The sequence below is a fragment of the Nicotiana tabacum genome, chromosome 3 (genome assembly GCF_000715075.1).
Source record: "Nicotiana tabacum cultivar K326 chromosome 3, ASM71507v2, whole genome shotgun sequence".
NCBI lineage: Eukaryota > Viridiplantae > Streptophyta > Magnoliopsida > Solanales > Solanaceae > Nicotiana > Nicotiana tabacum.
The window spans coordinates 101,049,920-101,075,402 of NC_134082.1; the positions used below are offsets into that span (position 1 = coordinate 101,049,920).

At 37.5% G+C, this 25,483-nt stretch overlaps 2 protein-coding genes across 3 annotated transcripts; one reads left to right on the forward strand and one right to left on the reverse strand.

Annotated features, from left to right (window-relative positions):
• Positions 1 to 526: 526 nt before the first annotated feature.
• LOC107759133 (uncharacterized) lies at positions 527 to 6,876 on the forward strand. 2 transcript variants are annotated; one of them, XM_016577008.2, is made up of 11 exons: positions 528 to 1,000; positions 1,394 to 1,572; positions 1,741 to 1,963; positions 2,042 to 2,183; positions 2,268 to 2,468; positions 2,634 to 2,765; positions 3,542 to 3,670; positions 4,559 to 4,968; positions 5,148 to 5,364; positions 5,646 to 5,836; positions 6,570 to 6,876. In XM_016577008.2, exons 1-11 carry the CDS (start codon positions 621 to 623, stop codon positions 6,745 to 6,747), a joined length of 2,382 nt encoding a protein of 793 aa, XP_016432494.1. In that variant the 5' UTR covers positions 528 to 620; the 3' UTR covers positions 6,748 to 6,876. The 2 variants fall into 2 exon arrangements, with proteins under 2 accessions (XP_075105794.1, XP_016432494.1); XM_075249693.1 differs by lacking the exon at positions 3,542 to 3,670 and having other exon boundaries at positions 527 to 1,000.
• A 2,220-nt stretch (positions 6,877 to 9,096) lies between these two features.
• On the reverse strand, positions 9,097 to 13,335 carry LOC107793930 (uncharacterized). The gene is made up of 2 exons (XM_016616378.2): positions 13,189 to 13,335; positions 9,097 to 13,030 (listed from the first exon to the last, which is right to left on the reverse strand). The coding sequence occupies exon 2, from the start codon at positions 12,289 to 12,291 to the stop codon at positions 9,511 to 9,513; it is 2,781 nt and encodes a 926-aa protein (XP_016471864.2). The 5' UTR covers positions 12,292 to 13,030; positions 13,189 to 13,335; the 3' UTR covers positions 9,097 to 9,510.
• Positions 13,336 to 25,483: the final 12,148 nt, after the last annotated feature.

The following is a 25,483-nucleotide window of genomic DNA, read 5'->3' on the forward strand; positions in this document are numbered from 1 at the left end:
TCTTAAAACCACGTAAGAATTCGGTTGTTATCCATTTTAAGGGTAAACATGTTTGAAAGATATTTCAAGTGAAATACTAATGTATACTCACACAATTTTTATTTTTTACAAACATTTTTCAGTTTCTAAAACTGAAGTTCATGTCTAAACATAATTAAATTTTTATTTTTTAAAAAAAATTTAAACCTCAGATACATATATTTGACATATTGTTCCAAATGCCTAGGAAGTTTTGAGTAAAATATTAAGTATCCAAATTTAAACTTAAATACTAATATTGCTTTGGATGTGTTGGGGAAAAAAAAGACTAATTTGGAAGTATATTTCAACATAAGAAATTATATCTGCTCTCAAATCTTCAACTTTCCCCAATTTTATTTCCAAATAAAATTCATGTTTAAATTCAACTTAAAATTTTAATAAATTTATCGACATTAAATACTCTTTTCTTAAGCTTTTAACTCTTGTATTGTCCTAAATTCCTAATAATACGCCCCCTCCCCCCAGCAACCTTTAATTAAATAAGTCTGTCTAGAAAAAGAAATAACAAAAAAAGAAGAGTAAAAATGGTGATATATGCTTAAACCCTGAGCCCAAATTCTCCGTCACCTGCCACCACCATGCGCCACTTCCTAACCTCTCTCCGCCACAACCAGCTACATCACCGCCGCATAACGCCACGTATCCATTTCATCTTCTGTGCAAACTACAAGCCCCAGAAACCTCAACCACCACCATCCCCACCGTCTATTCCAAAACCTCCAAAAAAGCCGGTGACTTTCACCCATCACGGCGAGTCATGGGAGGACCCTTACAGCTGGATGTCGCAACTCAATGACAAAGTAGCCATGCGACACATGGATGCGTACATGGAACAAGAGGAGAAATACACTGAAGCCGTTATGTCGGATACCGAACGCCTCCAGTCCAAACTTCAGTCCGAAATGGGCTCTCGCTTGTCTAATGACCTCTCTACCCCTCCCCTTCGTTGGGGTCCTTGGTATTCTTCTGCTTCATTTTATTGTTAAAAATCTTTTTGTATGTCTAAATTGAGCGGAATGGATATAGGTGATTTATACAGCCTACGCCAATTAGTTTAAGATTAAGGCATGGATTTAAGTTACACGCACTGACAGTGTAATGAATTTTTTACACCATTACTGTAAATTAACCTGGTAGTAATAACAGGTTGCTTACTATTTATTAAAGATTACCAATCAATGCTATTACATAGAGTTACCCGCAGTTACCTTTTAAATGACCTCATTGTATAAATTATTTTACACCCATAACTTAATTGATTTATTCATTTGGATACATATCCCGTTGCTGTTGGGATTCTGAAATGTGATACTTGTGTTTACTGTATGGAGGTGGATATTGGTCGCCGCAGGTTGTACTATAGGCGAGTGGAAGAAGGGAAGCAGTATCCAGTGCTGTGTAGGAGGTTAGCGCGGGCGAATGAAGATTTCATTTCCAATAAATCTCCTTCAGCAGGTTTTGATTTTACTTCGGGCAAGAGAATTGAGCAGAAGCTTCTTGACTACAATGAAGAAGCTGAAAAATTTGGAGGTTTAGCTCTTTCACCACTTTGTTTTTATATTGATTTCAAAATGGAGTGGAATGTATGTTGAGAAATTTCTATATCCGACCCCAATCTAGTTTGGAGTCGAGATGTTGCTGCTTTTATGGTTTGTTTTACTCATGGCGCTTAACCCTTTTTACTTTGTTTAATTAAAGGTTATGCATATGAAGAATTATCAGAAGTGTCCCCAGATCACCGATATCTGGCATACACTATGTATGATAAGGATCACGATTACTTTAAGTTATCTGTGCGAGACTTAAATTTCGGCTCACTTTGTAGTCAGCCCCAAGCTGACCAGGTTTCAAACATAGCATGGGCAAAAGGTGGACAAGCACTTTTTTATGTTGTCACTGATCAGTGTAAGAGGCCTTATAGGTTGGTAATTCACTTATTTGGCTAAAAGATTGGTCTGACATACGTTCGTTATCTCAGTTTTTTCCAATTCTTTTTCAGGATCTACTGTAGTATGATTGGATCTGAACAAGACGATGTGTTGCTTCTAGAAGAGCCTAGCGAGAATGGCTATGTGAACATAAGACATACTAAGGATTTCCAGTTTGTGACAGTACATGTATTCTCAACTACGTCATCAAAGGTGATACTTTATCAGCATTATCTAACTTTTTCTTTTTATACGGCTTGCTGTTAGATCAATCTTATGTCAATGACTAGTTCTTAGATCTTTCTCATAGATACTGCTGAGCCTTTGTCTGGCATGGTACCTGTGTGGGAATGTGAGGCTCAAGCCCAGTGCATTCTTGAGCATCACCAAGGGTATCTTTACCTCTTTACTGATGCTGCTAAAGATGGACAATCAGTTGATCACCATTATCTTTTACGCAGTCCAGTTAACTGCTCACTGAACAGAAGAAAGTGGGACGTGAGTTTTTATTGTACTGGGACTTTTATCATGTTTAATTCTAAATTGCAACCCCCCCGGGGCCTGCCATCTTTCCTTCTGCTTGCTAAATAACCTTTCATCTGAAAGCATAATACTCACTCATGGTGAGACCTTTGGCTCATAGCTTTCTCATCAAGAATGCAGAATATCTTCAGTGATGACTCAGAGTTCATAATTGAAGATGTCGATTTCAATGACAAGCACTTGGTGCTCATTTTGCGGGAGGGGCAAAATTTTAGACTGTGTTCCATTTCTTTGCCTCTGCCAAGTGTCAAGGTAATAACTAATTGTGTTCCTGATTTGTACTTCTGATAACTCTTCCTGTTTCTTCCAACCTGAAGTCATTTACTTTACTTGTTTAAGATTTCCTCGGCTCTATAAATTTTACTTTAGAAGAATCCTTTTATAGCAATTAGTTGTTGCAGAAACCTTAAACACGCAAAACCTTGATAATCAAACCAGCCTCCCCCTATCCTCAGAAAGTAGCAAAGGGTCCACGGAGACAATTATGTCCTTTTAGTTCTGTACATGGCAGACTTTGTATCTAATGATTTCAATTTACGATGGTTTCGTTCAAGGTTAGACACTTTTATCCTTGTAAGCACAATTGCTTGCTTTCCTATTTTCTTGTTTCCTGGACTCTGGGGACTTGCTCATAGGCTCTCCCCAACTAACTTCGTAGACCAGGTTCCAGAAAGTTCAGCTTTGGGAAAAAATTTGGTATTTATAACTGCAATGTTTGTTTTGAGATATTTCTCTTCCCTCTAGTCGCTGCCAGAACTAATGAACATGCGAAGAAGCATTTGCAAAGATATAGAGTGCACACAATCTACTGAGTTATGAAATAAGTTCGAGACACATTTTACATTGTAGCTTCTTACTCTATGATTTGCGATATGATGTGCATTTATTGATTGAAAAGGATAATCTGCCTGTTTTGTGTCTTTGTTCCCCTTAATAATTGTGTTCGAACAGCAGTATGTGTTTCACCTGAATTGCTTACCATTGTTATGCTCCTCCTGTCCTTCTCTTCTCCAATTTTCCCTGGACAGGAAGAGATTAAACTCAAAGAGCTCAGTCCACAGTTTTTGCCTCTTCCAAAGAATGTCTCTCAAATTATGCCTGGACCAAATTATGACTACTACTCCTCGACAATGCGATTTACAATATCATCTCCTTTGGTAAGTATTTGTCACCTTTTGTTAATTTATTTCATATATTTTACCGTAGAATATAGTCTTGTGTAAACCAAAGCAAATAACTGTTACAGAATGAGATCTTATAGTTTGAGCTGAAAATTCATGATCTTTTATTGGACCTGTTTCAAAAGTTAGTGCGGTGGTTTTAAATGTATGATTTTGTATATTTTTGTTCTCTCTCCCTCCCTCGCCCAACCTCCAACAGGTGTGCCTATTGCAAGTAATTGAATGCTTGCATAATATCATATGTTGCGTTCACTAAATTCTACTGTTTTGATCTCCATAGAGGAGTAATGCATGATTTCTGAGTGCACATGTTGTTATGCAAGGCTGGCACAGTGATTAAAGTCCGCAATTTGCCGTGCATCAAAAAGCTATACTCTTAATATTTTTACAGGTTTAGTAAGTGCTTAGTTTGTAACGTGATCAGAGAGAGGATAAAGGTGGATTCTTGGGATCAACTTGTAACTTTATGATACTAAGTTGCGCATGAAATAGCCGAGGAAAACTTTGATCGTTTTATTACGTCAATGGAGTATCCTATTTGACCTCTTAGAAGAGTTTGAGGTAATGTTATTCTAGTGATGAAGACTCTAATGCAAATGTGTTATTTGCTTGTCCAAACATTTCTTGGCACTCTGTCTGTGATGATAAATTATATTATAATGTAATAATCATCAAATACTCTTATGTTTGACCAGGCATAGTTTCTGTTGAGTCTGTCTATAGCTTAAGTTCAACTAGATTTCTAGACTTGCATATTCATTAACTTCCATTGATCAGATGTTTATTTACTTAATTGTTAGAAGTATCAGGCTCATTTTGCTCTCCCAAATAGCAGTGTTTGACTAAATTTCACGCTGTTTATAGATGCCTGATGCAGTTGTTGATTATGACTTATCAAGTGGAAAGTGGAATATAGTTCAACAGCAAAACTTGCTTCATGAAAGAACGAAAGTGTTGTACGGATCATCATCTTCGGCTAGTTTTATTCAGAGGCCAAGGAATTTAGGCTCTAACAACGAAGTCAATCCTGAAAATCATCCTACATGGAATGATCTTTCTGAGTTTTATGCCTGTGAAGTCTATGATGTCACTTCTTATGATGGGATGATTGTTCCTCTGACTGTTGTCTATTCGCGAAGGAGGAAAAAGCAAGCTGAGAATCCTGGATTACTTCATGGACATGGAGCTTATGGAGAGATATTAGACAAAAGATGGCGCAGTGAGTTAAAAAGCCTTCTCGATCGAGGTTGGGTCATTGCATATGCTGATGTCAGGTGCTTTCTTCTCATGTCCAATTTAGTAATATAGCTCTAAAATTTACTTTTTCTCTATAATAATGCTCGTCTATATCTTACGGGTATCCTATTCCTATGAAGTGAAGACAGGTTATATTGTTATGGAGTTATGTTGTGACTACTGCTTGACATTGCCTTTTTATTGTCTTCATTCTCAGAGGCGGAGGTGGTGGGGGGAAAATGTGGCACCATGATGGCCGGCGAACAAAAAAGATTAATTCAATTTCTGATTACATATCCTGTGCTAAATTCCTGATTGAGAGGGAAATTGTGCAAGACAACAAGCTCGCTGGGTGGGGTTATAGTGCTGGAGGGCTGTTAGTGGCTTCAGCTATAAATTTTTGTCCAAGTCTATTGCGGGCAGCAGTTCTGGAGGTCTGCCCAAAACTATTGTTTGTACTAGTGCATTTATGCACCTAAAATCATTCTTTTCCTCAACTTTCTAACGTCCCTCACCCCCACGCAACAAGAAGAGGAAAAGTGAGGAAATAACTGTTATTGAAAACTGAAAATCTTCAGTTCGGGAGTAAAAAAGGAATGACCCTTTCAGGGAATGTACAGAGAGTCAACTATTTTTCTCTGTCGAGTAAATCTTCTTCTTTAATTTTATCCTCATTTTTGACTTTACTGAAAAGGTTGACTACCTCTTTTTGTAGGTACCATTTTTGGATCCAGCAAACACTCTCCTCAATCCGATCCTACCTCTTACACCTGCTGACTACGAAGAGTTCGGGTACCCTGGGGACATTGATGACTTTCAGGCAATACGTAAATATTCACCTTATGATAACATTCAGAAAGATATTTTATATCCAGCTATTCTGGTGACCTCTTCATTCAACACGAGGTAAGGTCCAAAGTTTTTCTCAGGGTTTCTGTAGATTGTTGGCTGATTCACTTCCTCTGGTTTGTTCAATGGTACAAGTTCCTTGTACAAATATGTGGCCATCGTCTAAAGCAATGTCTTTTACACTATAACATTAAGTTTGAGTTACAACTTACAACAAACTTTAGGAAAACACTCCATTTTATAAATGGGACTTTGCTTTTAGTTGACAATTTTTACTTGGAGATTCATAAATCCTGTGTTAGCACTTAGCAGCCTCTTCGCGGTCATCATAATCATCGTTATTTGAGTGTTTATTTGTCCCTTGATATTTACTTTTCAAGCAGTTCATGTGATTCCTCTCCATCTATATGATAATTCTTAGGTGGAACAAGTGTTAAACCATCTCCAGTCTTATCCACCCATCATGGCGTAGTAGGTGTTTTTCTTTCTCTTACGTACCTCATGTGCTACAGTACTATGATTGACAACTAGGACTGACCAGGTGTAAAGAACCTGATCCACTAAGAATTGTTCCAAGCTTGTAAATTAAGTGAACTAACATCCTTTTGCATGGGTTACAAAGAATTGTTCTAAGCTGTAAACTAAGTTAACTATAATCCTTTTGCATAAGTTCTAAAGAATTGTTCCAAGGCCATAACGTAAGTGAACTGTCATCGTTTTGCATACTAATGTGGAAATAATAGCAGCTCATTGTGTTGTGAAGTCCTCATAATCTTCCATTATTTTTCAGGTTTGGAGTATGGGAAGCTGCAAAATATGTTGCTCGGGTGCGTGAATATTCTGTGTATGATCCTAAACATCCAGTATTGCTTAATTTGACGGCTGATATAGTTGAAGAAAATAGATACTTGCACTGCAAGGAGTCAGCGCTGGAGACGGCTTTCCTTATCAAGATGATGGAATCATAGCTACTTGTGTTTTGTTTATTAATTTCATGTAAGATATAAAAGCTTATACCCATAGGACTATAACTTGTTTTTTTCCACCTTCCTATCAATCCAGATTGTAATACGCCTTAAAGCAGTGGATATTCCTACTAATCTTGTCCTTTATAGGCAAAGGTGCTCACCAGATAAGGAATCTCCTTTAATCTTTACTTGCCATATTCTTGTCCAACTAATTAGAGCTGTTGTTATTGAAAAGTGCGGTGCTTCTTCTTTGGATGAATGACGACTTTTCAAAAAAGTGGTTTGGTCTGATTGCATTCAAGATTATGACTTAGTTGTCGATAAAGTGGGTGAAAGTCATTGGAGATTAGAATTTTAATCTCTATAGTAAAAAAACTCCTTCGGTAATTTCTTCTCATCTGTCTAAGTCTTTGTCTATAGAGTTACTTAGTAGTAATACTTATGTTGGTGAGAGATAGCAACGTGCGAGTTGTTTTGGATAAAGAAGTGGTTTGGCTTGATTTTGTTGTTGAAGAGATTACGATGAAAATTGTGTCCTGAGATGCATTAAGCTAATTGCTAAAGATATTGGTGATTACTAAGTCCCAAATATACATTGCTGGCGCCTCTTGGATTGTTAGTGTGTCTAAATTTGTCAACGCTTCGTTGTCGCTCAACTACCTCCAAATTTGAAAATGCTTCTTCAACTAGATGACTACCAAATTCTATCAACCAATTTGTCTAACGTGGATCCATCTTCACTATTTTATTGCCTGTTGTTTTGAGATAATAAACACCCGCCAGGATAGAAAAAGCAAATATATATAAGTGAATGAGCACAGCGTTAAGAGGGGGAATTATGTATCATTGAAATGAATATGTTTAAATACCATCACAAAAAGTGGATGAAAAGAATCTAATTTATTTGATAAATGAGCCCACATAGAATAAAATAGACATATATAATCCTCAACTAGTTTGAGACGAGATAAAGATTGATTGAGAGATAGTGCAGTAAAATGGGAAACATGATTTTCGCATAACGTTGGGCAGGTTTGGTTTTTATGCCTAACGATGAAGAGAGGAGAGGGTACAATCATTCCCATCAATGAAAGGTGCATCTTTTGCAATTTGGGACCGGAATCTGCTAAAAAAAAAAAAAGATTAGTACAATGATACAAGACCTCACTATTATCTCTGTGGCAAACAAAACTCAATGGGTGTGGCCCCCTACAATAATTAGCATTACTGATAATCAAAGGTCCCTTTACTTCAAATCATTCACTCCTTATTCTGCTTTTCTCTTTTATCTTTTGTGAGGGAGGAGCACAGGGGCATTGAGGTGTAAAGAATGGACAATAGGAGCTGATGCATACTTAAGTTAGATGCCTATCCTATCTGAATATAAAACACTTAATTATACCATTTGAAACCTTATTGCTTTATGACCAATAGCCAGCAACCTTATAGAATATATGGACAGTTAATATTCATATTACCAACCCCATATTGCTTGGGACTGAGGTATAGTTGATGTTGTGCTTTCGAGTGTATTATTGCGATACATTCAAAGAGTTGAGTGATCTCCTTGTAGTAATTTAACCTTGACACGTTTCTAATATACTATGTCAAAGAAACCCCATAGGATTTATTCAGATGAAAATATAACAGCAGAATTAATCAACAACAACAACCCAGTGTAATCCCACAAGTGGGGTCTGGGGAGGGTAATATGTACGCAGACCTTACCTCTACCCCGAGGGGCAGAGAGGCTGTTTCCGACAGCAGAATTAATCATAGGAGTCAAAATATTTCTAAAAAAATCTCTATGTTTTTCTCAATTCTGCTATCAAGGTTGATGCTTTTACTGCCAGGCAATTTCACATAACAGCATAACTCTCTAACATTAATTGCCTATAGAAGGCATTCAACTCACTAAACATGGAACTTGGTCAAGTGACCATTAATTTCTAAATCCGAAGGGTGTTAAAAAAAAATCCTTGGAGCAACAGTAAAATTGTCTCCATATGACCTATAGGTCACGGGTTCGAGCCGCAGAAGCAACCACTAATACTTGCATTGGGTAGTAAAGTTGTCTCCATATGACATATAGGTCACGGGTTCGAGCCGCAGAAACAACCATTAATACTTGCATTAGGGTAGGTTGTCTACATCACCCCCTTGGGTGTGGCCCTTCCCCGGATCCTACGTGAATGTGGGATGCTTTATGCACCAGGCTGCCTTGAAGTGTGTCAAAATCATTCAGATGGACACTCAGTAGTAAGAATACTGTTTACTTTGATAGTAGTATACTGGACATTATGAATATACTTTATGACAAAATTATGCTGATAGCAAGAACTTGATGCAGGAGCAAAGACAAGAGACTGTATAAGAGACTGAGCAAGCATGAATGATCATTATACACAGCTGAGAAGCAATAGGGCAAATGGTGGAAAGGGATCATTTAACCCCTGCTTATATCTGCTTTGGTTCATCATGATTCATGACTACCTGAGAAAATACAGATTTCTAACTCCCAACTCTACAGGAACTCCAAAAAAGGTAAAGAAAGAAACATTCAAGCAATTAAAAACAAGAATGAAAAAAATTCTCCCACATGCATCGAAAAAGAGACAGGGGGGCCAAAAGAATACATCTCAGACCTTTCATTGTTTCTCTTGAACCTGAACTTTCATCAGAGTGAACTTACGGTCGGCGATACATCCCTGCATCTTAGGTTAGGAACAAAAGGAGTAAAAGCTATTAAACCAGCCTCAAGCTTCATGCCTCGGTCTCTTCTTCTGCAACAGGCGGGAGTCCAGCTTCTTTAATAAAGCCAGGGTCAAGAAATTTAGCCACAAAAGCCCACAACTTATAGACATCAGTAAAATTAGTGAGGAAGCCAAGTGAAGCAGTGACAACTTCGACTCTGACAAACCCACTTCTACCGTCATGCTTGCCATTTTCCATTGGTTTGCAAAGGGTAGTGTCATCAAGACTCAGAGATCGTTGCTGCTGTTTTGGGCTGTCTAAGATCCGTATATGACTTAAGATACCAATGCCCAAAGAGATACCATGTGCCTCACCCACTTTCTGAACTATTTCAGGACTCACGAGGCCCCTGTTTCTGTCTCTCACATTGAATGCAACAGCTGCACCCCTCTCATATTTGATTTTCGGACCATAGATGCGAACTAGCCGTGAACTGTCTTCCCCGTTTGAACCAGGAAATCTTAACTGAAGCAACGAGGTAACTAGCCAATTGATGAGATATCTTAGCCGGAGAGTAGTTTTATTGAGACCTAACATGTTTATGTGATCAAGATGCCTGCATGCTATCTCGGGTTCTCTCCTGTCTGAGTCTTGCCCGTCGTCATAATCCCCATCACTAAGGTACTCGTCATCATCCAAACTTGTTGCTAACAATTCCCCAGGCTCAAGTGTATGGCTCTGGCGAGGTTTACGGTTGTCTTCCATGCTGAAGGATACACGTCTTCCCCGGCTTCCAGGCTGATCAGCATCTTCTATACCAAAAAATCTACCTCCTGCATATCTGTTTCCTTCTCTCCTTTCCAATAACCTGAACTCACCTTCAGTTTCTCTTCTTATAGCACTCTCTTTAATCTCCGGGCATATCTCAGAGATTGATCCATTATCAAGGGTTTGATGCCGAGAAATTGAAGTTGAGTTGTCCAGACCAGATCCCCTTACAGAAGAAATCAACATGTGACCCTGTTTGCTGGTCTCTGGTTCTTCCTCGATCTCTGGGCTTCTCTTATCAAATTGGTCTTCTTCAGGAATCTCCTTGAAGTGGTCGAATTCTTGAGACACCGACCGGACAGCTGCATCAAATGATAGCACATGGTTGTCCTCATGCCGCCCTGTGTCATACAATGGGCTGCTTGATATCTTTGAAGGCTTGGGCGAGAGCCTTTTATTATTCTTCCTGCCAGCAAACCAAAATGGGGGTGCTGGAGAGGCAATCTTTTGTTTGTTGGATTGCCCAGCACCGTCAGATCCCAAGGGGCTCTGGCCCAAGTCAATCCACAGGGAGTTATCAGATGATTCATCTTCACTAAAGACTGGACTTCTCATTACCTCCCCAACAGAAATGCTTTCAGTCTCTTCAAATATCGTGCTGGCTCCGTCCCTATCGGAGCTGTTGTCATGTTCCATCTCCGTCTCAAATACATCCCTGACCTGAGCAGAAGTGTAAGCACCAGAAAAGGCTGGCAACTGAGATCCTGGCCGAGTTTCAGCATTTGCTTCACTGTCCTCTCCCGCTTCATCATCCTCGGCCAATCCAGGGAAACCATCAACGGAGTCACTCAAATACAAGGGGAAAACAGGAGTAATTTTTACTATACCAGACCCAGCATGCCCCGACTGATTTTGAAGGCTTCCCATCACAGATTTTTTTATAAGAAGGCATCCAAATCCAGTTGGGTCATAACCAAACACCCTGTAGAATGAAGTAACTATAAAGTCCGGCCGGAATAAAGACAATCCTAGAGAATCCATGTCTTTTGGACCCAGAGCGCCAGCATCAAGCAACACATGCCAATTATTCTGCTGAGCCAGTGCCATCCACTGGTATGAGTACTTGGCACCAGTAACTCTAGATTGGACTGGGAAAACAAAGAGACCAGTAGCTGAATCTTTCTTTCTCCTCTTTTTGTTCGAAATTTGCTTCCTCAAATCAGTTGAACATAGTTTGAGGGTAGGCCATTTGAACCATGCACTATAAACCTTGGCACCTTTCTCTCTGGCACACTGACCCATCCAGTTAACCGACTGGCTCTCATGATCAAACATAGTCAACAACTTTTTGTTGGTCTGAAAAGGGTATGATTCAGCTAACAACTTAAAAGCTGAGCCCCTACTCACAGTAAAAACAAGACCATACTCATTCTCAGGGATGTTCAAGTAATCCATAATTCTAGTCTTAATATCGTGTTCCACAGTGCCTTTCTCAGCACCCCCATACAAAGCATGATTGCTCAAATTAGCAGTAATCTCAGACAAGCTAAATGTAGATGACTCCCAGTAATGAACACTTTGAAGGAATGAAAACAACCCAAATCCACAGTAATCAAGACATACCTTAGGTGCAGAGCCAGAAAGGTGAGAGTACTCATCTGACCTCAGCTCATCAATCTTTTCCGAGGACTGGTACTTAGGATACATGGTCAAGAACTTAGAAAAGGCTTCATTTAGCTCAGGAATGGAGTCCTCAGATTCAAAAGTGCGCTCTGCAGCAAGAGCAGTGGCTTTCAAGAACTCTTTTTGGGCATGTAGCCTAGCGAGTGACCGGGATCGGCCCAAGCCTTCATCTTGGTTCTGTGCTGACAGGGAGTCCACATCTTGAGATTTAACAAGAGACCCATTTTCAGATGCTTCCTCAAGAGCCTCCCTCAGCTTATGCTCTTGCAATTTTTTCAGCACAGATGGGTTTTTCTTTATCTCTTCGGTGGTATGGTTAGACCCATTTCTCTTTCTGCTCTTTTTGTCCAAGATCAGAGAAGCACAGTGAGATATTGGCTTCCATAGTGAAAGATGCATTACAACCTTATTTTTTCTTTGTCTGTGTGTCAATCAATCACAGAGAGGACCCAAAAAAGGAGTGACTGAACAAAGCTTCACCAAAGACAAAGAAATAGTTTTTAGCCCATCTAACTCTAAACCCCAGAAAAAGAAAGGCTTAGTACCCAAACCCTAACTTCTGGAAAAGCAAAGGAATCAAGCTAAAAGCATCCCCCCAAGAATCAAAACCTTTGCTTTCAAAAATCAAATGCACCCTAACTTAAGGAGGGAAAGTCCTAAAGCATTTGCCTTTACCAAAAACACAAAGACCAGATACTGGTATCAAAAGAATTGATTAAAAATTATACAAAATAGACCAGATCAAAGAAACCCTAATTTTGCCCTTTCTTGAAGATTGACACAAACCCAATAATCTTTGACTGGAATACTCAATCAATCAATTTCAGGTTCTTGAGGTGAGAAATTTCAACGAACAAGAATATAGAAGTTAACATTTGAAGGGGAAAAAACCTAGACGGAACTTAAGATCCAAGACTCAAAGACTTAACTTTTACAAAACCCCACAATGTCCAAATCCAAAGTCAACAAGTTGAATGAAATTGGAAGAAACCCCAACACCCAAAAGTAAGCAACAAAGCAGATCTTCAAGAAATGGACACCAAAAAAAGACACCAAACGAACAGAAAAAGAGAGAGAGAGATTGAAGAAGAAGAATCTACACCTCCAAAACCTCCAGCTAATCCTCAATCAAAGACACCTGAAAGTAGAGTTGAAAAAAAATACACTCTTCATATTACTATTATCTCTCACTAGGCTTTTTCTTTTTTCTTTTTTTCTTTTGGGGTAAAGCCAATTAAAAGCAACAGTCTCAAAATGAAAGGAGCATTAATTGCAGTTCTGAGCCCAAAAGCATACCTCTATTGATTACACCAATACTCTCTTAATTTCTCTCTCCTTCTCTCTCTCTCTCTCTCTTTCTTGATTGATTCTATCTGGCTGTATCTACACACTACATGTAAATTGTACAACTACTACATTTTTTTTCTTCTCTATCTAACAAACAGTAAGAAATGACATTGACTTTCACATACACAGCCCCCCACTAAGAGATAAGTTGTGTGCTTCTCTCCTCTAATAATTTATTAAATTAATTTTGTTACTGAATTAATCAATTAAGTTAATCAAATGGGATAATATTAAAAGTTGGTTTTGCTGTGGTAACGTAGGGTCCACCCAATAGACGTTTGCCTTTTAACGGTGATTTCTCAAGTCAAACCATTAGCTTAGCTTTTAAAAGCTGTTTTCTGTCTAATCCCACTATTTTCCAAATTCCGGCTAATCTTCAACCCTCTACCCTTTTTACCCTATTTTTTTTTTCTTTCTATGTTCGATACCCGTCTTTAGATATTAATTTGAATTCACGTTGCCTAATATTTATTAAAGAGGAAAGTGCTTTTTAGTAGTGTCGGAAATAGAGTTTTCACCTAGGAAATTCAAAATAAAATAAAATTAAACACGTAAAAAAATTAAGAGGATTTAACGCCTAATATATATATATATATATGAAAAAAATTTAATCTTATATATATTGTAATTTTTAGTGAAATGGGTTCGGCTGAACTTTCTTTCGACCACCTAGATCCGTCTCTGCTCTCTAGCCTAGCAAAATTCGTCCATTCTTAGATCTCAAACCAAAAGTCCCTACTTAAGAATAGAATGATCGTATCCATCTCTTATAATCCAAGATTGGTCATTTCGGTATATTTACTTCTGAATGTACATTAAACTAAAGAGATTAAAATTGAACAAGATTTAAGTTCGCCTTCTGGATCGAAGAATTTTTCAGTAATTTATTTCTTTTAGTGAGTCTATATATTCAATATGAATTTGAATTAGTTGAATCAATGGATTTTGAATACCGTATTATTAACGGGGAAAAGACTTTAAAATTTGTCCATTTACTATTTTAAGCATAAATAAATATATATATATACACAATCATGCTACATAAACGTTAATTAGACATAAGTGTCTATAAATATAAAAAAAGAAATAAGGTGACTAATATGTTGCAGTCGGTCAAAGAGTGCAACTTTTTATAAAGTAAAAACTGAAATGTAAATTAGAAGCACTTGAAAGGAAGGACTTTTAATGGTTCAAGATTGGTTTATATCTTCAAATTTCGTTGGCAAGACTAAAAGAAAATTCAGGAACTGGAATCATTATTCTTTATAACGTCTTATTCTTCCCTTTGGATTAAACAAATAGAAATGAAAAAGAAAATGTTGAAATTCTCTTTTTGTTCTTTTGATTTTCCATTGAGTAATTTTCACTTTTCATTTCGGCTGACCACTAAAGTTGCTTCTTAAGGCAAAAAAGGTGGAAATTTGACCATGACTGCAGCATAATGTAAAAAGAAAAAGAAGAAAATAAATTGCTTTTATTGAGGTGAGTAATAACTTGGGATTTTCCTGAGATTAATAATATTGTTTTTTCATCTTTTTAGTCTACAATAAGCACATTGTAAAACTATAATCCAAACATACTTGCAGAAAGAAAAAAAAAGCATAACCGTGAGAGGTGACAGCTTCGAATCTCAACTATAAGAATAAATAAAATAGGCGACTGAAATTATGTGTACATTTTTTTTAACAAGGAGAAAACAAAATGAAATCGTACAATATCACATAAAATATTTGGGGAGAAGCAAGTGGAGTGCTGGATTTTTCCATCTTTTTGTAGTTTATAAATCTAATCTAATCGAATCAGCATATTGTTCAACCCCTTCAAGCATCCTCGTTTTGTTTTTTTCAATTCAGAAACTGCTGTTCCTGTTGCCATATGTTTCATTTTTATGTATTGGGTTGTTTGTTCATGTTCCGATGGCCAAGGCTTGTCTTTTATGGTTGAAGCGATGGATTATAACGAGCAGCGAAAGCAATCCCAGTATCAAAATCACATGTAATCTAGACAACTAGTGTATATGGGGTGTCACGGGCTACCTCTTGAAGCGTGAACATATCTCTTCTATCACGCGAGCCTTCAGTTCCATAACTTCTCAATGGAATCTCCATCATCCGCACAATCGTGATAATCGAACGTTCTACGATCTTCTATTGTGTTACCCAAATTTCTAGGAAAACTTGGCTGAAAATTTCGGCCACCATGTACTACTCCCTCTAGATAGAAAACCTTATGTATTTATAGCACAAGTTTTAAGGGTTAAAACTCTTTTCCAAAACCTGTTGGGTTTTCTTTTCCACAAAAAAAAAATGATTCCTTTATTTCCTATTATTTAGGCATAGTAGGGACCACATAATTTAATTAACAAGGCTCCAATTATGGAATTAATTTCTAATTTTCGAAATTAATATCTACCATAATTAATTACGAATTATTTCACTAAAAATTTGTAATTGCACTTCTTATTCAATTTCAAAATTCATCCATTAAATCTTATTTAACTCGCCATATTATTCAGATACTAATCAATTAAATTAAATTACTGACGATTTAATTTATTGATTATTTCCTTTAGACTTTCGCTTAACTTATTTCATGTGTCGGATATAAAATCCACCAACCGGGTTTACACATGAAAACTTATAAGCTTTCATAAAGGTGTATCATCAATCTCTAAATCGAGACATGGATTCCATCAACTAACTATTACTTCGCCAATGTACATTATTATTATCCAATTTACCAGGCATATTGACCCACGAAAGAATCTCGCCTTTTAATAAATCAAAACAATAATAATGTACACAGCTAATAATAATTATATTAATATTAAGAGTATAAGTACATTTAATGGCTAGAGAGTTTATTTTATTAAGTCAGTATAAAATACTTATCTCTACTTGGTCCGTTCAATACATACAAAATATACTAGTACAAGAAATTGGAATTAAACTATTCCCATAATCAAGATAAATTATATTTAATCTTGTGCTACAATCATCCATGATGGTTTGTCCAATTCCATCATTAGATTGTGAACTCAAACTTTATACTTATAAGAACCGATGATTTAATCTTTCGTGTACAAGCTAAACTCTATACACTAAATCATCTACTATATAAGCAAAGGACACAGACTAATATATGATCTATTTAAAACTTTATTAAAATTGAATAAATAATTATTCCATAATAAATACTAGGAGAAATGGCTTCCTGGCCACTTAAACTTGCATCAGTTTGTAAAGCCGATATATGAACTTTTGAGTTTTTCATTTGAACACCTTTACTTGAAAAAATGACTACTAATAAACACTTGTGATGGTGCATGTTATTCAATTGCTGCTGACATGGATTTAATTTAATATTTTATATAGTCACATCATCCATTCATTCACATTTTGTTGACACCTGTATGTTCAAGGTCCCAATTTGTGGACCCTGTCCTTTTCCAAAATTAATTTATTAAATTTCTATTTTTTCTTCTCTTTCCCTTCTTCACGAACTGTAAACAAAAGCTCCGATAATGGAGACTGTAAATATAAGCTCTGATAATGGAGACTGAAGTTCAATCGAGTTTTGATATACCAGCCTAAACAATAAGCTTCTTGATAACCTTGAGAAATCTTTCTTTGAAGCCAATAACAATTTATGTCCTGAACATTCAAAGTCATTCCTTCATCTGCCTCCTGCATCTCATCTTCCTCAATGCCACTGCCCATCTGCATAGCGCCAGAACCATCGGCTTCTAGCACAACATCATCCTCATCTTCATCATCAAGCTCTCTCTCTTCATCTTCTTCTTCGTCTTCATTCTCATCAAACTCAACTGCTACACCAACATCATAATCAAGAGCTTCATCGCCATTATCGCGACCATCTAATTGGTAGTCAGTGATGAGTTGCCCATTTGACACCAACTTATCAAATACATGGTCCAAAATAGGGTTTAACAGCTTTTCAATTTTCAATTTCTTTTCAGGGTTCTTAAAGTTGCCGTCTTTTAACACGGCCAATATCTCATCAGCAGCCCTACTCACAATACTAAAGGGTTGTCCACCAATTTACTGCTGAATGAGACTGTAAACATAAGCTCCGATTTTACTTCCCATGGTTATTGGAGTTTGTTGTTGATATCTTGGAAGGAGTTACGCGAGTGCGTTGGAGGTGTGCTAAGGTTCTGAGCTTTTTCCTTTTTTTGGGTTGTGTTCTATGTTTTGCTAGAAGTGGCTATGGTAGAATAGAAGGGGGGAGGGGGGAAGGGGAGGTGGGAGTTTGGCAGGGAAGATGAGGGGAAAATAGAAGGGAAAGGGAAAGGTTTTTTTTTTCTTTCTTTTTTAATAAAAATAATGACTATCCACGCGCCTTTGTAGCGTGATATGCACATAATTTAGCCATGTCAGTTATGCCGCTTCCACATAGGCAAAGTCAACGGTCAAATATGTTTATTAGTATTTATTGCATTAAGTTGGAGTGTTCAAATGGAAAAAGTGCAAGTTCATATATCGACTTTTAAAACTGATGCAAGTTTAAATGGCCAGGAAGCCATTACGCCTAATTACTATATATAAACCAAACACATAATTAATAGTATATATCTCAACATGAAAAACCAAGAAAAATAGAGAAATACTTGTGCTTATGGGAAATAACAAATATTTAGCGTTAGGCTGATAAAGAAAAAGAGAAGGGTGATTGACTGATTGTAGTTTTTTACCATTATCAAATCATATAGTAGTACTTAGTTTTCGGTTCAGATGTCTCAGCACCTTTCACTTCAGAAAAGCCTTTGACAAGTATGGTATCTCATCTCTCAAGGGACAATCTTTAGGGCCCCTTTAGCCATAAAAATATTTCATTTTTTCAAAAAATTTATGTATATTTTTCGGAATGTGAAAGTTTCAAATTTCACTTCAAATTGAATTTCGGAATTTTTCAAAAATTGAAAAACTCCTAAAAATTATTTTTTAAAATTTTCACTTTAAATCACTCACAAAAATTTAAAATAGATCCAAATTGTATACATATTCTAAAACATTTCTAATTTTCAAATATCATTTCACTTAATTTTTTCCCCACTTTTTTTCGAAATTTTACAATTCTTATATCCAAATGCCCACTTTGATTACTGAAAGTAATTCATTTAGTTTCAATATTATATTACACGTAGTTGCTGCAGCCTTTTCAAGTGGTGATTAGCATGTCGAACTATATAAAGCTAAATTGAGCTGTGTTTGGAAATGATTTAATTGGATTTCTACACAAAAATTTTGTTGCAAAAGAAGAAAGGTAAATAATTTACGTGGAGCCTCTAAAAATTACTAGATATAGCTATCAATAATATTCATAGCTTCTTTAATTCAGGAACTGGTGGATTTACCCCAGTGTCGTTGGATTGTATTTTCCTTTTTACATGTGACAATTTCGTATTAAAAGTTAAGATAAAATGGTACTCCCTCCGTTCACTTGTACTTGTCCAGTATTCTAAAAATAATTTTTCACTTTTACTTTCATGGACTTCTAAATGAAGAGGAGGACAGAGATATTGTGATACGTGATTTGGGGCATTCAGAGAGTCTCTGGGACTTTGGGTACTGTAGGCGCATTATGGCCGAGGAGGTCGTGGGGGCTATGCTAAGATGAGAAGGGGCAGAGCGAACGGGCTAGACGAAATTCCAGTCAAGTTTTGGAGGTGTATGGGTAGAGCAGGCCTAGAGTGGCTGACTGGGCTGTTCAATGTTATTTTCAAGACGAAGAGGATACCGGATGAGTGGAAGTGGAGTACGATGGTACCGTTGTACAAGAAGAAAGGTGATATTCAGTGTTGTAACAACTATAGGGGTATCAAGTTACTTAGTCATACCATGAATGTTTGGGAGAGGGTGGTGGAAGTAAGGGTGAGCAGGACTGTGTCTATATCTGACAACTAATTCGGGTTCATACAGGGTCGATCGACTACGGAAGCTATCCACCTTATTAGGAGGTTGGTGGAACATTACAAGGACAGGAAGAAGGATCTGCACATGGTGTTTATTGACCTGAAGAAAACATATGACAAGGTCCCTAGATGGGTTCTCTAAAGATATCTGGAGGCAAAAGTTGTGTCGGTAGTTTACATTAGGGCGATCAAGGACATGTATGATGGAGCTAAGACTCGGGTTAGGATAGTAGGAGGCAATTCAGAGCATTTTCCGTTGTACATCAAGGATCTGGGCTCAGCCCATTCTTATTTGCCTTAGCGATAGACGCACTGACACACCACATTCAAGGGGAGGTGCCATAGTGTATGTTATTCGATGACGATATAGTTCTGATTGGCGAGATGCGATGTGGTGTTAACGACAGGCTAGAGGTTTGGAAGCGCATCCTTGGGTCTAAGGGTTTCAAGTTGAGCAGGACCAAGATAGAATATCTTGAATGCAAGTTCAGCGTCGAGTCGGCGGAAGAGGGTATGACGTGAGGCTTGGAGCACAGGTCATCTTGTGTGACAAGAGAGTGCCACCGATAATAAAAGGTAAATTCTATAGAGTTGTAATTAGACCGGCCATGTTGTATGGAGAAGAGTATTGGCTGGTTAAGAACTATCATATCCAGAAGATGAAAGTGGCAAAGATGAGGATGTTGAGGTGGATGTGCGTGCATACTAGGATGGATAAGATTATGAATGAAGTTATTCGGGAGAAGGTGAGCGTGGCTCTTATGGATGACAAGATGCGGGAAGCGAGGCTCAGATGGTTCAGGCACGTGCGGAGGAGGAGCCTTGATGCCCTAGTGAGGAGGTACGAGAGTTTGGCCCGGGCAGCGACGAAAAGAGGTAGAGGGTGGCCTAAGAAGTATTGGGGAGAGATAATTAAACAGGACATGGCGTTGTTATAGATTTCCGCGAACATGACCATTGATAGGAAGGTGGAGGTTATGATTGTAGGTTAGGACGTAGTCAAGTCCAAGGATGAGGCTAGTTCGATAGGGGTGGTCTTAAACTGCTAGGGGTTTATGTTGTATTCTCCCCATCCTTACGTTTTCATAGCATCGGGCTTATTTCCTGGTTTTAGTATTGCATTTCAACTATTTTCTAGCTCTTATGATGCTAATATTATTTCTTTGGTTTCTGCTTGATGGTACTAATATATTGTCCCTTCCCTCCTTTTCTCGCCTTTTTCGTCTTTTTGAGCCGATGGTCTTTCGGAAACAGCCTCTCTACTCCTTCAGGGTAGGGATAAGGTCTACGTACACACTACCATCCCCAGACCCCACTTGTGGGATTTTACTGGGTCATTGTTCTTGTAAATTTTCACTTTTACTTATCACTTTTAGCATATCAAGAGAAGTCAATTTCTTTTTTCCTGTTATACCATACCCACAGTATTAGTTACTTATTTCAAATTCACTAAAGATACACATTAATTAATATGGGTATCATGGTAAATTATGTACTTTATTTATTATTTTTTAAGGAGTATGCAAAGTCCATAGTAAACAAGTAAAAGTGAATGGAGGGAGTATAATTTTAATCAAAGTTGGACATGATTATCAATAAAAAAGAAAATGACAGCTGGACGTAATATTAATTAGATGGAAACTTCAAATAATTGAGACAAAATAGTGACGGTAATGTAATTAGATGAGCATACTTTGGAGTTTAACTTAACTAATGTTACAATACAATTCAACTGCATGTCCTTTGGATTCCCTTGTCATGAATAGTCGGAGTTTGGGTGCACGATACCCAAAAATTTGGCACCAACAAATTAAAAGGACCGAATTGACTACAATCTTAACTTTTTTATGGACCACAATTGTCATTTCCTTCTTTGACTTTATCAACACAGTCAATTAGTACAATTTCAAACAAAATGCTGCACATGTTGTTGGGTGTTTGCCTTTGCCCCCCCCCCCCCCCCAAAAACTTCCTATATGTCTTTACATGCATTTGACTTGCCCATTCTAATCACCTCACTCCTTCTATTTCATTTTTTAGTCCAATATTCCTCCTTTATTTTGTTTGTAACTGTCACGACCCAAAATTCATCCGAAGGAGTCGTGATGACATCTAATCTCTAAACTAGGTAAGCCTAACATTTACAACAATAACATTAATATTAACTAACTTCAACTAAATAATTCTCAATAAATCACAATTTCCAAAACCGGTGGTATAAGTCATAAGCCTTTTTAAGAGTAATTATACAAAATAAATACAACACTGTTCCAGAACGAGAAGGAATCAATGGAACGTAAATACAAACGAAGGTGACTCTGAGGCCTGCGAACGCAGCAACAGGTTACCGTGAGTCTCCACCGCGACGAACCGCACAGCTACTATCGATCAATACCTGGATCTGTACAAAAAAATGTACAGAAGTGTAGTATGAGCATACCATGGCGGTGCCCAGTAAGTATCTAGACTAACCTCGGTGGGGTAGTGACGAGGAATAGCCAAGACACATATTGGTCAAATGAAATGAACATGATATGATAGTAAAACATCGAGATAAAGACAACGAGGTAATATCAACAGTGGAAAGAAATCAAAATACCAACAGTAAGAACCATAAAGGGAGAATACGGGTAGTAACGGACGGTAACTAAGTAAATCAGATAACCAAGTAAATCAACACTCACATAACAGGAACATAGACAAGTAAGAATGTATTCAATTAAAGAAGGAGATGCCCACTCAATCAATCACATCATGTCTAATACACAATCCCTACCATCTCAATCCTCGGTTTCTCATATCATAATCTTAACTTCTGAACCTTCCGCACGCATGGTACCTTGTGCCCCCATATTTTTCATCTCACTTTTAACAACATAATCCACATGTTATACCATACATAATGTCCGTACAATGCACTCAATATGTCCAAGAAGTCCCATTTACCTAATATAAGTAAAATTACAATTTCTAGACTAATTGGAAAAAAACAGCGAGGAAAAGATAAAATTGTTTCTTTTGAAATCATTTGAGTAAAGAGAGTACTCCTTTTAATTTAAAAATACAACATTGAATGAATTATTACTTTTAACATGAGATTTAATAACTTAAAACTTAATAGAAATTCCTTTTTAGGTAAAACACAACCTCAGACAGTTTAAGGGGCATAATTGAGAAACTAATTGAATTAAGGCTATAACAATTATTGGTGTTTGAAGTATTGAAGTATATATATACATAAATACGATGAGGTATTGAAAACATTGTAGGTTCTAACACAAAGAATCACAGCAATAAAGGAATTTAAACAGTTTAAACACTTGAATTGATAACAACAAATAAACACAGCAGCAGAAAGTGCACGACATCACCATTCGTGCTTTTACTCTCGTTCTCACCATAAGGGTCAATATTCACTTTTATTCTTTCTTGTTGCGGCGTGCAACCCGATCCCCATCATATAATACTGTTGCGGCGTGCAACCCGATCCAAATCGTATAATATTGTTGCGACGTGCAACCCGATCCAAATCATATAATGATGTTGGGGTGTGCAACCCGATCTTTAATCTTATAATATTGTTGCGGCGTGCAACCTGATCCAAATCATATAATATTATTGAGGCGTGCAACCTGATCCAAATCATATAATATTGTTGTGGCGTGCAACCCAATCCAAATCATATAATATTGTTGCGGCGTGCAACCCGATCCAAATCATATAATATTATTGCGGCGTGCAACCCGATCCCAATATACAAATCAACGCCAATCACAAAAGAATCCTGGCAAGGGAACAATAAGGAAACAACCATATCCCGATAAGGGAGTCAACAACAAGAATAAACACATCCTGGCAAGGGAACCAACAGTAAGGATTAAATATGTCCCGGCAAGGGAATCAACTATAACCAAACTTGTATCGACATTTAACTTCACAATGAAACCTCAACTAAACAACAAGACATAACAAACACGTGATAACTACACCGGTAACCGCAACAATTGGACATGTAACCTATTTGCACGAAGTCATAAAGGAACTCACAATCAAGAAGTATCAAAACAATAAGGAAGACAATTACTTCAATTAAGGCAATTAAAGGTCAATGCAACACGTAGGAATTAGAGGAAAGCTAACAACATCATATGGAGCATATAGAGACAATTTAAGCAATTATTAAACCCAATCATAACGAAATACTCTCCGCATATTGAACATAAGGACTTAAGAACCTTAGAGCACATTTCCCACAAATAAGTCCGAGCACACACTCGTCATCTCACATGCATGGACTACAATTAGCAAAGAAGACTCAATCCTAAGGGGAAGTCCCCCCACAAGGTTAGACAAGATACTTACCTCAAAGACGATAAACCGATACTCTAAAATGCACTTCTCGGATAAAAAGACCTCTGAACGGCTCAAATATAACCAAATTAACTTCAAGGCACAAATAAAAACACATAAGAAACTATTCTGGATCTTAAAGTCTCAATCTTTAACAAAATTCAAAAATTGGTCCAAAAGTTGACCCCCGGGCCTACGCCTCGGAACCCGACAAATTTTACAAAATCTGAATACTCATTCCAATATGAGTTCAACCATACAAAATTTATTAAATTTCGATACCATTTGGCCCCTCAAATCACGTTTTTCATATTAGGATTTTTCTTCAAAAACTAACATTTTACTCAACCCAAATCACAAATTAAATGATAAAAATAAAGACAAATTCATGGAATATAATCAATTCTAGGTGAAGAACACTTACCCAATCGTTTTGCTTGAAAAACCCACAAAGAATCGCCCAAAACCGAGCTCTAGAACTCCAAAAATAGTGAAAATGGCAAACCCTCGGAATAGAGTACTTTTTATTCTGCCCAGGTCTTAAAGCATCGCGAACGGGGAGCAAGTATCGCGTTCGCGAAGAAGAAAAATGAAGGCTGCCTAGTTGTGCTTCGCGAACGCGAAGAAGGAAAATATTATGGCCCAGAGATTGCTCTTCGCGAACACGTGAACTAGTACACGAACGCGAAGAGTGGAACAATATAACTACGCGAAAGCGTGAGGGGGACGCGAACGCGATGAGGGATAAAGCAGAGCTTCGCGAACGGGAGGCTCTAAACGCGAAGGAGGATTTTCAGGTGGTCAGCAACAAAGCTTCGCGAACGCGTAAGGCGGTTCGCGATCGCAAAAGAGGATACCAGAAGCAGAAAACAGCAGTTCAAAACAAGGGAAAATGACCCGTAGCCCACCCGGAACACACCCGAGGCCCCTGGTACCCCATCCAAACATACAAACAAGTCATATAACCTAACACGAACTCGCTCGTGGTCACAAATCACATCAAACAACGCCAAAACGACGAACAACACCATGAATCGAACTAAGGAACTTTCAAACCTTCAAACTTCCAAAACTCGTGCCGAAACCTATCAATTCAATCCGGAATGACGCCAAACTTTGCAGACAAGTCCAACATGATATAACGGAACTGCTTCAACTCTCGAAATCGCATTCTGACCCCGATATTACAAAAGTCAACTATGGGTCAAACTTCTCTATTTTCCAAACTTCAACTTTTCCAACTTTCGCTGAAACACCTCAAATTACCCTACGAACCTCCAAATTCGCCTAAGTCCAAAATCACCATACGAAGCTGTTGAGATCACCCACGACCCATTCCGGGGCCGTTTACTCAAAAGTCCAATTCCGGTCAAATTTTTACTATTTAAACTTCCAAAACTAGGTTCCTTCTTCCTGTTCAACTCTGATTCATCCGGAAACTGAATCCAACCATGCACATAAGTCGATATACATAATGTGAAGCTGCTCGAGGCCTCAAACTGCCGAATCTGGCGTAATTGTTCAAAACGATCAGTCGGATCGTTATAGTAACATTATTTTTCTACCTAAAAATATGAAATAAGTCTCAAATACACTCCTTTTTCTATATTTGGACTAAAAGTTGCGGAAACTAGGTCACAATAATTGATATTGTAATGGATTTGCAATTTAAGTCTCACATTAAAAGTTGACAAAAAACTGTACATATAAAAGATGATGAAATACTTTAATCAGTGTAAGACCTTCTGAGAAAGATTATATAAGTTAGGATTAAAAGCGTACAATATCATACCATATTAAAAATATCGTTAAACTATCTTAATTCTGACATATTGGGTGACAAGAAAGAAAGAAAGAAAGAAAGAAAGAAAGAAAGATATTAAACCAAAGGAAATTAAAGCTCAAATTAGGGGGAAATGAATGAGAGAAAGGAGGAATGTGTGCTCGCAAGGCAATAAC